At 44.2% G+C, this 13,394-nt stretch overlaps 1 protein-coding gene across 2 annotated transcripts in view; it reads left to right on the top strand.

Annotated features, from left to right (window-relative positions):
- Positions 1-13,394, top strand: part of PPP6R2 (protein phosphatase 6 regulatory subunit 2) — a 159,943-nt gene that overhangs the window by 84,374 nt on the left and 62,175 nt on the right. For both annotated transcript variants that reach the window (XM_030537294.1, XM_030537206.1), the window contains 4 exons: positions 917-1,029; positions 7,056-7,169; positions 10,809-10,935; positions 11,701-11,853. In XM_030537294.1, coding sequence (XP_030393154.1) covers positions 917-1,029; positions 7,056-7,169; positions 10,809-10,935; positions 11,701-11,853 — 507 coding nt within the window. The remainder of the gene's footprint in view (positions 1-916; positions 1,030-7,055; positions 7,170-10,808; positions 10,936-11,700; positions 11,854-13,394) is intronic.

Genomic DNA, 13,394 nt, shown 5'->3' with positions numbered 1-13,394 from the left:
TATTACATGAGTCCATCACACCTGGGTATCCTGATTGCAGTCACTGATGCAGAAAGGTTAAGACCAGAAAACATTAGGATAATTTTCCATCTCTGTTTTAGCTAGGTGTATTTGATCTGGTTGTTCACCAACACATCACCACAGTTGTCAGCAGCAAAATGAATTCAGTGGTGATATGATGATTTTCTTGTTATACTGTTTGTGCTTTTACTGGAAGGATCAAATTCTGATGTCATCACATTTGAAGTTATCCCTGTGTGAAAGTACATGGGAAACAGCTAGTTTGTGAACTTTGGTATCTTCAGCAATGTTAGTGGATAGTTGAGGGTTATGGTACCAAGATGGACACGGAGAGTGTCTAAATAAATGGCTTGGATTAGTAACTAGATAGCTATTATGACAGACAATCAAAAAAAATACAGCAACTAAAGGTTTGTAACACAAACCAGTGGTATTTAAGGAATTTTGCTAAAGAACTTTTTTTTTGTGTATTTCATATTTTTAAGGAAGTAAGAAATATTACAGAGTAGAGAGAAGCAAAGATGAAATATCTGCAGTAATGGTCTTGCCCTAAAAAGGAAAGAAGAAAATCCTCATTTTGAAATTTTAGTTTATTTTAACTTATGAGTTAAAGAATCTAAAATCTTTCTGTTAATTATGTTGCTGATATGAATGATGCTATGAGGATATAAGCTTGGATTGAAGGCTAGTTAATTAAGGCAGAATATATCTGATCTTCCATGTTATCTTGGAGTACGGTTGGCTTTGAGCTGAGAGATTCTTGTTTTCTTAGTTCCATGGATTGCTGGCCGCTGTTCTCTCTTCTGTCCCAACTGCATTACATTTCCTCTGAAGGACATGATGAACCCAGCTGTGTAGTTAGTACTTAAATATGACCTTTGGACATTGTTTACAGAGGCAATCAAATGCTTCCCAGACCTTGTGTGATATCATAAGACTGAGCAGAGACCAGGGCAACCAGCTACAGGAGATATCTGAGCCTGATCCGCTTCTCACAGCACTGGAATCGTAAGTACATGTCAGAGGAGTATTACTAAACTAAAATGACTGTTGCTGGCAATGTTATTTCCTGACATGGCATGAACTGTGCTGTAAATAATCTCAGACCTTTGTCACGCTCCTCACAATTGTTCTAACTAATGATATTTATTGTTGCTATATTATGGTAACACCCAAAGGCCCCAGTCAGGCCATACTGTACTTTTGCATTGTACGAAGGCACAGGAAAACTTGGTCTCTGCCCTGAAAGCTTACACTAGTAAAAAAGACACCACCGTTGAGAGTGACAAACAGAAGGGGACTGAGAAGAAGGTCATGGTAATAATGTTCTTGCCATACTGACTACTTCATAGACATTAATTTATTTACACAACTCCCCTGTGAGATTGAGAGGTAGTATCCCCATTTTACAGCTGGGGATCTGAGGCTCAGACAGTTTAAAGCCAAATCTCTCCATTAATTTTGGGTGCCAAACTTGAGACGCCTAGGGCTTGATTTTCAAATGTACGTAGCATTTCTCTAGCATGCTGTATGTTCCAGGCACAGCTGCATCAACACTTCTAGAGATCTGGCCCAAGTTGTCTCGTGAGGCACACTGAAAGTGAGAAAAACACAGTTAGTGGCCACCTGTGAACATTTTAGTTTGTGACTTGTCCAATGTTGCATAGAAACTCTGTGGTAGGGGTTAGGATAGAATTCAGGTCTCCAATGTGGCATTCAGTTGCCTTATCTATGAGACCATCCTGTCTCTTCTTGCAATCCTCTCTGCATCATTCTCTACACACCTTCCAATTTCTGTGACAAATGATGTAGGGGTTCTACAGACAACAGCCTCCCAGAGCACAGTTCATGCTGTGCACTGAACTTGGAAGGAGCCCCATAGAAAAATATAAGCCCAGAGGGGCCAAATTGAGGTTGCACAGGCAACCTGAATTCTGGCATTTTCTCTGAGCCCTTGATTTTGCAACCTTAATACTGTTCTTTTTAACATAAGTGATTTGTGTGTAATTTCCTAATTGTATCAAACATTCTAAAATATTCACTTCAGTTTTGAGACTAATCATGAGATTTTTTTAGGCCAAAAGGAATTAGTTTGTCAAGAAGGGGGTGAGGGAATCAGAAATAGGGTTTCACTAAATGAAGCTCATCTTTAAGTAGTGAAATGAAAAACTGGAGAGTTTAACTAGGGCTTGAAAATTCTACTCATTCACTTGTCTCATCAAGTGTAGGTAGCTTTTTTAGTGTGTGGAAGGATGCAGGTAATTCTGCAGAATCTAAGCTTTCAGTTTATACAGGAAAAAAAAAAGGTTGAGAGCCTCTGTGCATTCCCATAAGGGATATGGCACACCAATTGCTTAGCTGCAGAACTGCCTTGGTAAGCCAGGTCTGTTAGGAGGCACATGATAGATCTTACATGAGGTTGGTATTAGCACCCTAGTCCATATAAGGGCATCCATAACTTTAACTGCTTCAGTTCCTTTGCTGCTGCTGCAGGGAACAAACTGAACTTTCCCTCATGGCCTCAGACTAGATCTTCTCTTAGCCTAGCTTAATGTTTTCTTGTCGATTGTTAGTTTAGAGCCTTATAGGACAGCTTCATTTATATAGCTTCCCTCATCCTGAGAGCCTTCGGTTCCTCACCAGGGCTGTGTTAGACTCTGAGTCTTGTATGGGCTTCAGAGATGTGCCCTCTTGCCGGACGATCGTACCAGAAATGGACACCTACATCTGGTGCCCTCTGTGTCTGGGCGAGACCCACTCAGTAGCCCAGTGCATAGTTTGCTGTGTCTTCACTGCCTATGCTAGAAGGGATTGATGCCTGAGGTTCCAGGCTCTAAATGCCTTCAGCCTGATATTCAGAGAGACCCATCAAGGGTACAAGACCAGCCTTCATGCCAAGGTACATTTGTCTGCTCTGGCTTCACCTCTTGCTTTATCACAGGCTTGAGATCTGAATCTTTTTTGCCCACTACTGGAAGCAAATCCTTTACCTAGCACCATGTGACTCCACTGGTGCCAGTTTAATCTAAATAGGTACTGACACCACCTATTAATGCCTCAGTAACCTTTAGTGATGATATAGGAAGCACTGACCTTGGTGTCTGCTCCTTACTCGCACTGTTGCTCCTGGAACTGACTCTGCACTTGTCTTCCGATGCTAATGCCTCTGTTTTGGAACCAAAAGTCCACATGGATGCTCCTCCAGGTAAAAGGAAGGAGAAGAGGAAGCACATCTTCCCACAAGAGGGGCTCAAGCAGAAGAAAAAAAAGTGCCATCTCTCTCCTCCTTTGTGTTTTCTGACCTACGAGTTCTTTGAAGATGCTCATATGGCACTGCTGTCAGCTCCTCTCTGTGCGGGATGTTTCTGGACTGACTAATTTAGACTCCTTGTTATTTTGGATCCAGAACCTTTAGTCTCTCTTTGCCCAAGGGGCATCCACTATTGAAGCTACTAGCCACCTGTCTGCATGCTTTTCCGTTGCTTCGCTTGGTACCTGGACAGACTTTCTCTGGTCTCAATCCAGAACCAGCTCAGAATAGTTTCATCACCTTCAGAAATTAAGCTGGAGAGTCCCCGACTTTGAGATTCCAGTCTTCTTCCCTCCTCTCAGATCCAGGCATCATGCAAGGCCCTCTTCACCTCCTTGTGTGACCCATCTACAGGACTCCATGGAAACCCTGCCGGAGGCTGTGAGAACAATTGCAGCATTAACCTCCCTCCTGATCCTGATACCTCTTCTGGCACTGTTGCCTCCCTCAGCTCCGATTTCCTCATCAATGCCTATTCCTCACTCAGCACCAACATAACCTTCCTTGCCAGCACCAATGCCTGCACCAGACCCCTCAGATCCACAGAAAAGGTCTGCCTATTTTTGAGGAATGGAATGAGACTCCCTCAGAGAGACGATACAGATCCCCTTTGGAGGAACATTTAGGTGGCACCTCAGCAGAATATCATATTAGTGCTTTATCTGTTTTCTCTCCTGACTAACAGAGAGAGTTTCACGCAGAGTCCACTCAACTTTGTATAGAAGCTGTCAATCTCTGGAATTGATGCATCTGTCACCAGATCACCCGCTCCGCAGTGCACTTTCCGGGGGTGCAGAACATTCTCTGACTGCCTCGGCAGGCATTTCTTTAGAGACCATGAGTGGGAACTGCATGACTCAGCAGTGCAGAGAATCTTTCAGTAATGGAGATTCTTGTTTGGGGATCTCTTTGTATCTCAATAGAACAGCCTACTGTTCCTGAGTGGCCAGAGGCCAGAATTCCAGAGGAGATGCGTTTCTAGTACAGCGTTCGGAACCACTGATGTACTCATTCCCGTCCTTTCCCTTTTGCCCTGAGTCCTGAGAGAGTGCGAACAAGACGAAGTGTCAGTGATCCTAGTGTTATTCAGGTTCACCAGCTTTCTCCAGATGTCCTCACACCTTGACCCAGGACAAGGGCAAGATCCTATGTCCCAATCCAACATCTCTCCAGCAAGCAGCTTTTTATTTGGATGGACACTGAGCTGAGAAAGGGCTTGCTCAGTGCCCCTACTGTTCATCATTAGCAATAGCAGAAAAGACTCCAGGAGAAAATGAAATGGAAAACATTCTATACCTGGTGTCAGCATCGTTGGATACCACCAGAAAGTTCCAAAATCCCTTCTTATTCTCACTATCTCCTATCTCTAAATATTTTGGAGCTGTCCCTCCGCACCATGCAAGTACACTTGGGAGCTATTGGTGTTTTTCACTCTCCAGTGGACAATCATTCAGCCTTTGCCCATCCGACTACAGTAAGATTTCAGAAGGGGCTTGTCACAATCTTTCTTCAGTGCTGAAATCTTCTGTGATATGGGACGTCACTTCAGTCCTTTCAGCATGAACAAATCTCCCATTTGAGCCTTTAGCTTCCTGTATCTTCACTCATCTGTGAAGGTTGCCTTTGTGGCTGGAGTGATTGCAAGCAGAAAAGCAGGTGAGCTGGGGCTCTTATGGCAGACCTTCCGTCTATGGTCTTCCATGAGGATAAAATTTCATTGAGGTTACATTCAAAGTCGATTCCTAAAGTAATCTTGGAATTCCATCTGAGCCAGGTCATCCATTTACCCATCTTCTATTCAAAACCCCAAGCCTCCAGAGAATACAGGAAGCTCCACTCTTTGGATGTGTGTCGAGCATTGGCATTCTGCCCACAGAGGACAAAACCCTTCAGGAAATCTCCCAAACTATTGGTGTATCTTTCACCAACCTATGAGAAGGAGAATCTCAGAATGCATCCTGGTTTGTTATGAGTTAACGGTGACCGCTCCCACAAGGTGTTGGAGCCCACTTGATCAGAATCTAGTCTGCATCAGTAGCTTCCTTCTGTGATGTTTCCCTTCTGGAGATCTGTGGCACAGCCACATATGGCTCTGTGCATAACCTTTGTGAGACAGTACACCGTGGTACAAGATTCTACAAGAGATGCGTCCTTTGGAAGAATGGTCATCTATTCTGTGGAACAGCTGGGCCCCTTGCACCCTCCTCCTCCTCAGTGAATACTGCTTATGAGTCATCACAAGTGGAATACACATAGGAACTATCACTTGAAGAAGCAACAGTTCTTCCAGATGTGTACATAGTTGTAGTCCACTATGCACCTTCCTCCTCTGCTCTGGATCCTTATTGTAAAGTTATTTGGGATAGAGAAGGAACTGGAGAGGTGATTGGTCCTCAGTGGTCCTTTATACCCTTGGTTTGGAGCATGAGGAGAAGAGTGCAGGTCTAGACAACGGACACACTGCTAGTGAAAAATCTTCCTGTTTCAGGTGCATAGTGCACGTGTGCAGCACAAATGGAATACACAGGGATACCACACATCTCGGAGAGCTCCAGGGATTGTTGAGGGTAAATAACCTTTCTTTGCGAAAACCGGTGGCAGCAGCAAGAGTTAGGGATTAACGACTGAAATGCATAGACTTGGGAAGCATTGTTTGTTGCTCCACCTATGACTTGCAAAGTGGGAAAGCTCCTTTGTACTGGTTTTTGGAGGAATGTTCAAAACATATTTATAGAAGCTACTTAGGAAAAAGAGATTTGAACACAGATGTGGAGGTAGAGATTGCATCCAAATCATTATGGATGAATGAAAGACTGCACAGTGCCATCCAAAACCTTGTCTTGATGCTGTCTTTTGTTTATGTACACATTAGACTACAGTGACACAAAATGGGCAATCAAGGATTGCCTGTTTGCTACGCACTTGCCTACATTTGTGCTGGTCAGTCCTTAAGCCTGAGTTGGAGAGTCACATCTGTGTATTTATAGTTTTTAAAGCAAGAGGTGATGGTTATGATAATCTAGCTTGACCTACAACACAAAACAGGCCACTAGCTTTCCCCCATTGATTTGTGCACGTAGCCCAATAACCTGTGGTGGTACTAGAGCATATTACTTAGGAAGACATTAAATCTTTACTTAAAGGCATCCCGAGGTGTAGATTTTACCACTTTTCTTGGTGGTAATTTGTTCCAGTAGGCAGTAACCACCACTGTTGAAAATTTGCATCTTATTTACAGTTTGAGCCCTTCTGACTTCAGTTTCCAGTCATTTGATCTTCTTATGCCTTTGGCAGATAGATTCAAGTCCGGTAGTATTTGATATCTTCTCCATGGGATCTGTACAGGTACTTATAGACTGTGATCAAATTACCTTTTAACCTTTTCTTTGGTAAATTAAATAGATTGAGTGCACGGCATTGGCCAACTAGCAGCTCATAATGTAGAAGTATTCCTCTGCTCATGAGAGATAGAGCCACTTTTTGGTTCGGTGGTGTAATCAGGTACATGCCCAAACTATAGATAGGCATACTCCTAGACCTGACAATAGGTCTATCCCTGGCATATCTGCCACTGAGAGGTGAGTTCCCCTAATTTGTCTTTCCAAAGAATTGCTGTTTCTTTATTTCAGAAAGGGATTGAGTAGTTTTAAAATTAAAACAATTAATACTGCGAACTGTTTGTATCTCTAATGCCTTTCTTTAACTGCTGTGTGTCATTTAACAGGCAGGAATGCGTGGAGCAGCTTTTGAAAAACATGTTTGATGGAGACCAGACTGAAAACTGCATAGTGAATGGAACTCAGATTTTATTAACGTTATTGGAGACAAGGCGCTCTGGGTAGGTTTACTCCCTTCAGCAAGGAAATGTTACAGCTCAAAATCTAGTTTTACTCTGTTCAAAAAATAAGTACTTGACATACTTTCAGGGGCTGCCTAAAATAAATACAAGAAAAACTGTTTTTAAATGCAGTAGTTGTTCTTCCACGTAGCATCTCAGGGTTCTAACCGCATTGTGCTAGGGGCAAACACATAGGAAAGCAAATCTTTACATCAGAAAACTTACAATCTAAATAAAAACAGAAGGTTGGAAAAAGAGGTACAACATAAACATGGTTATGGTGGGCACATGGCTTTTTAGTTCCAATTCTTAATTTAAAAATTTTTTTTAATTTTTTTTTTATTTCTGTGTTTGTGGGGGCAAATGAGGGAGAATGACAGGAGGGGGGAAGAATAAACTGGAGCAAGGGAGTGGGGAAAAGGAAGACATGGAAGTGAGGCATCAAGGGGGAGGTAGGGAGAATAAGAAAGGGGAACAAAAGGAAGAATGGAGGGGAGCATGGAGGGCCAGTAGTGGGGGAAGAAGGGGAGGGGATGAGGCTTGGGCAAACAATCAATCAGCAAACAGAAAATAATATTCAAAGCTGAAATTGTAAAAATTGAGATGTGGACACCAAAGAGCCAGGGGCTATGATGATCTGAAATGGCAGGGCTCAAGGGTTCCTGACTGGGTCTCTCCCATCTGTTGCATACAGTAGGCAGAAGAATAATTCTTCAGACATCTGGACTGGGAGAATGCTATAAGTAAGGGGAGGCACACTTCGCTGTGTTTGTAGGCCAAGCTCATTGTATACACCAGGAACTCCTAGCATCCCTCCACAATTTTCCTGTGTGCCTCCAATCTCTATCACCCATGCCAGTGGCTCTTTGCATCCTCATACCCTCCTCCCCCCATACAAGAGTCACCCATTCCCCTCATCTCAGGGCCTCCGGCACACCCGTTCCCACATACTAGAGTAATCCATTCTCCCCCATGTCAGGGACTCTGTGTGTGCCCATTCCCCAAATGACTTTCCATTCCCCTTCCTTCCTCCCTCTCTCTCCTTCAGTCTGTCAGAGAGGGATATTGTTATGCTGGAATATGCTAGTTTTTGCCATCAGCAGGTTCTTTGATCTGTAGAAAAATTAGAAGTGATTGAAATATGGCTGTGATAACCAGATGCCTTGGGCTCCATGTCCCCATTTGCCCCTTTTGTTTTTTCTGTTTTTTACCATAATCAATAGGGCTGATCATTCCCTGACAGTTTGATCAGATGAGGTATTCAAAACTTATCATGTTATATCCAGACAGAAAATGCCACCAAGCTGAGTGCAAGGGCCTCACAAGGTCAGCCAATAACTCTCCAAACAATAAATGGGGACTGGAATCCTAGATATGTAGAGCTGGAAGGAACCTCAAGAGGTGATGCTATGTAGCCCTCTGTGCTGACGCAGGACCAAGGGTATGGCTACACTTACAGTTGTACAGCGCTGGGAGTTACAGCTGTTTTCATACAGCTGTGTAGGGACAGCGCTGCAGTGTGGCCACACTGACAGCTACCAGCGCTGTAATGTAGCCACATTTGCAACATTTGCAGCGCTGTTGGAAGTGGTGCATTGTGGGCAGCTATCCCAGCGTTCAAGTGGCTGCAACGTGCTTTTCAAAACGGGGGTGGGGTGGAGTGTGACAGGAAGCGTGGGGGAGACAGAGAGAGTGGATTTTTGGAGCTGATACTGTTCTCAGCTCCCTGCCTTGCAAGTTCTAAGGACTAGAAGACACACAGCACCTACCTTGAATCATTTTAAAAGTTTCGAGCCTTTCCCCCACCCCTCTCTTATTCACTAAATGCACACTATGCACTCCTAAATAGCCTTCAGACCACATAAGCAGCTGTTCAGCACGGACTCTCCCCTCCCCCTCTGCCGTGCGAGCGTGCCGTTTCTCTCTTCAAGTAAACAGCTGTGAACCTTCCAAAGCAATTCCCCTGCCTGCCTCCGTTCGCTCAGCAAACAGGAGCTGTGTTTGTTTTTTAAATAAGCAGTTCGGGGGAGCTCGGAGTTCAGCCATTCTTCCGATTTGTTGTGAACAGGCATTCTGGGATATCTGCTAATACCCTGGAGGCCAATAACAGCACTTTTGATGGCCACACTTGATGAGCAGCGCTGCATCACCAGCGCTGCAATCGTTACACCCCAAGCAGGCCAGGTGTATAGCCAGCGCTGCAGCCAGGGAGTTGCAGCGCTGGATGTGCCTTGCAGGTGTGGACAGTTACTAAGTTGCAGCGCTGTAAACCCACCACCAGCGCTGCAACTCTCCAGTGTAGCCAAGCCCCAAGTAAATCTAGACCAGGGGTCTCAAACACACAGATGCTGCCTGCAGAGTTATTTGCTACAGCCTACCAACTTCCCCTCGCCGTTGCCCCACCTTCCCCCCAGTGCACCGTGTCCCTGCTCCTCTGCCTGCCTCCAGGCGCTTCCCGCCACCAAACAACTGTTCGGCAGCCCTTAGAGCTCTCCAGGATCGAGGGGGGAGGAGCGGGGAGCCATGTGTTGGGGGGAGGAGGTGGGGCGGGGATTTGAGGAAGGGGTTGGAATAGGGGCAGAAAAAGGGTGGGAAAAGGGGGCCACAGTGGGACCTCATGGAAGGGGTGGAGGGGGGGTAGAGTGGGGGGCTTTTGTATCCTTATATGAAAAGGTATAATTTTTGTTGCTCTCCTCTGGACTGTTTCCAGTTTATCCACCTCTTTCCCAAAAGTATGGTGCCCGGAATTGGACACTACTTCATTTGAGACCTCACCAGTTCTGAGTAGAGCAGGAAAATTACCTCCTTTGTCTTACATGCAACACTCCAGTTAATAATGATGATAATGTCCTTTTCCAGAATGATAATAGTCCTTTTCACAACTACATCACTTCGTTGACTTGACTCCATTTGTGATTGACTAGAACCCCAGATCCTTTTCAACAGAACTGCTCGTCTACTGGAAACTCCTTCCTGTTTGCTCAGAACAGGCGAAAGGAAGTATAGGTTTGCAAGGCCATTAGGAGGCTTGCGAAGCAAGAATTATTTTGTGGTTACGGCACTGGCAGTGACTTGACAGCTGGATTCAGTTCCAGCTCTGCCACAGATTGCTTGTGGGAGCTCAGGGAAAATCACTTAATTTCTCTGTGGCTCGTTTCTTCATCTGTAAAAGGAAGATAATGCTTCCCTGCTTTTCAAGGGTTCATTAATGTTTGTTGTACATTCAGAAATACTCAAGTGACCGGGGCTATATCAGCTAGTGTATTTGCATTATTCTTGATAAACATGTCTTGAAGTTTTATTATAGTGTTTAACAATTGTGTACAAGATTAACACTTCCAGATACATCTTTAATGCTTAAATATTTCAGAAATGTTAAACACAGGGACATATTTTAATTATTTTTCCTTGCTGTCCTTAGTATGATGAGTAAACTCTGCTTCATGGATTTGTATTTACATAGCGTTTTAAACTTCAGCCAGCAGTAAACAGTTTCTCTTGGAAAATAGCTTTGGATTTGAAGAGGAAATGACAAGGCAGATAATAGGGCTGGGATGGGTTTCTGATAAAGTCAAGCATGACTACTCTTGGTGGTTTTGTCCAAGTTTTGAATATTACATTTTACCTTTCTCCCTACAGAGTGGAGGGACTGATGGACTCATTCTCTCAGGGATTTGAAAGGTCTTACACTGTCAATAGCAGCATCTTACATGGTATTGAACCACGGCTAAAGGATTTTCACCAGCTTCTACTCAATCCCCCCAAGGTAAAGCACCTCAGCCCTTCCTGTATTCATAGTAGCTGACAACATGCACATCAGAGGTTTTCTTTGCTCTCTGTGTAGGATCATTTACCTCTGGATATTTTCAGTTTTGCTCACCTAAAAGCATCAGGTACTAAAAAAAATCCAAATCCTACAATAAATTAACTTAAACCCTCAAAGAGAAATTCAGAGTTCAGGTTTAGACTTTAGATGTCTAGGTAACAAGTGGTGGGATTTGGCAGCTGAGTTGCTGTATTTGAGTAACATTAAGGATATTGTTTTATTGTAGCTAGGGTTTTGGAGACGTGTGTGGAAAGGAAGCATTTCCAATTATAGCCTGTTGGAATTCATGAATGTTCTGACTGGCGTGCAAATCTGCTATTAATCCCAGGGGATAGTTAGATTATCAACAGATGGCTATATCTCCCATAGGGCAGGACTTCTGTCCTGTCATGAGCCCTTTATAATAAAGATTTGTATTTACTCATTGGTGGGTGTAGCTTTCTGAAATTTGATATAGAAAATACTATCTGAATATTGTTAGTTTTGATTCAGAAGTTCCTTAGTTTCACTTACTGTATTGTCCCTGGACATGACTCAGTGGGTAGAAGGAAAGGCTGATCTAGGTATCAAACAGTTTCCTTGGCAGAGGAGGTTTACATGAAGCCGACTGAATGTAAAATCAGACTAATGTCTGATTAGAGTAATGACATTTTGACCTATGTAGAGATGGACTCGAAATCTGGTTCCTTTTTCTGTTTGCGGTAGAAAATGTCAATCCTGACTACAATTGGTGTCTTGGAGGAGCCACTGGGGAATGCTCGTCTTCATGGAGCTCGACTAATAGCTGCTCTGCTTCACACAAACACTCCCAGTATTAACTATGAACTATGCAGACTCAATACCATGGATTTATTACTTGTGAGTAATACAGTGTGACATATTGTGGAAGAATATGCTGTTTAAAGAGAGAACGTTATCTGTGATGTGTGCAGTACAAAGACAGATACACTGTATTTGATGTATGCCGTCTGTGTGTAACTAATTGCTTAATCTCCTGACAGTAGGAATATCTGTTCTCAAACTAGTCTTTATAACATAATTATAGTTGGTTAATGTGTTGAAACACACCTCAAACTTTCAAGATAGGAAGCAAGATAGAAAGTATAGTAAGAGGCTGCCCTGGCTTAACCAGGAGATCTTCTCTTGCTTCTCATAAATCAGAGAAATATAGCCTAGGTCAGGGGTTCTCAGGACAAATTTTTTGGGAGCCTGAGTGTGCCGCTCTCACACTTCTCCTAAAACACTTAATTAGCTTTAGGAAAAACAAATAAATATGTACATAGACACGGCCAAATCACTGTAATTTATTTATTGCTAGCTAGTAAGTCTGTTGTGAAAAATTATATTAACAAACATACAAGTATCACTTTTCACAGCAGACTTACTCAGCCCTGGCAAGCCTGGGGACAAATTAAGCCCTGTATTGGGGTTCAGGGGAAGCAGCAGGGGCCAGAGACAGTGGGGGTTGGAGGACTGCGGGAGTCAACAGGGGGCTGGAGCCTAAAGCCCTGCAGCCAGAGCCTGGGGCCTGCTGCTGTACAGCCAGAGCCTAGAGGTGGAGCCTGAAGCCCCTCGGCCAGAACCTGCCGCCCCACCACCCTAGAACTGAGGCCCAAAGCCTGATCCCCATCACCCCATGGAAAATGGGGAACTTACCAGCTGTCTGCTTCTCCAGCGTTGTGCCCAGGTGCCTCCAGAGGGGCACAAGCCCAACCCCGGCTGGCGGTCCCAGCAATAAACACTGAAGCCTTGTCTACGCTGCCACTTTACAGCGCTGCAACTTTCTTGCTCAGGGTGTGAAAAAACACCCCCTTGAGTGCTGCAAGATTCAGTGCTGTAAAGTGGCACTGTAGACAGTGCACCAGCGATGGTAGCTGTCTCCTCTTATGAAGGTGTTTTTTGTAGTGCTGGTAGAGCTCTCTCCTCGTGCTGGTGCGGCATCGCTTTAATGTTGCTAGTCAAGACATGCCCTAAGGCTATGGCTACACTGACAATTGAATGACAAAACTTTTGTCCTTCAGAGGTATTAATCCCCCCCACCTTGGCCCCCGAAAGACAAAAGTTTTGCTGCGACAAGTGCCAGCGTGAACAGTGTGTGAACACAAACGCTGCTCGTTGGGGATGGAAGTTTTTTGTCAGCCAGAGAGCTGACAAACAGCTGCTACACTGCATGACTTTTAGTGGCACAGCTGTAGTGACGCAGCCATATAGCTAAAAGTAGCGTAGTATAGGCATAGCCTAAAGTGGTGCATTCAGGAGCAACAGGGAGGTGGAGGGACCACTATTTTGCCATCCCATCACATCCCAGAAGGCTGTAGCCACAAGAAACCCCCTGGTGGCTGCATGCAGTCACGGTGGCCACGTTTGAGAAACGCTGGCCTGGATGAATCTACCATAAG

The sequence above is a fragment of the Gopherus evgoodei genome, chromosome 1, assembly GCF_007399415.2.
Source record: "Gopherus evgoodei ecotype Sinaloan lineage chromosome 1, rGopEvg1_v1.p, whole genome shotgun sequence".
In the NCBI taxonomy this organism is placed as follows: domain Eukaryota; kingdom Metazoa; phylum Chordata; order Testudines; family Testudinidae; genus Gopherus; species Gopherus evgoodei.
Note: the sequence above shows the minus strand (reverse complement) of the source record. Positions and strands in the feature narration are given on the sequence as shown.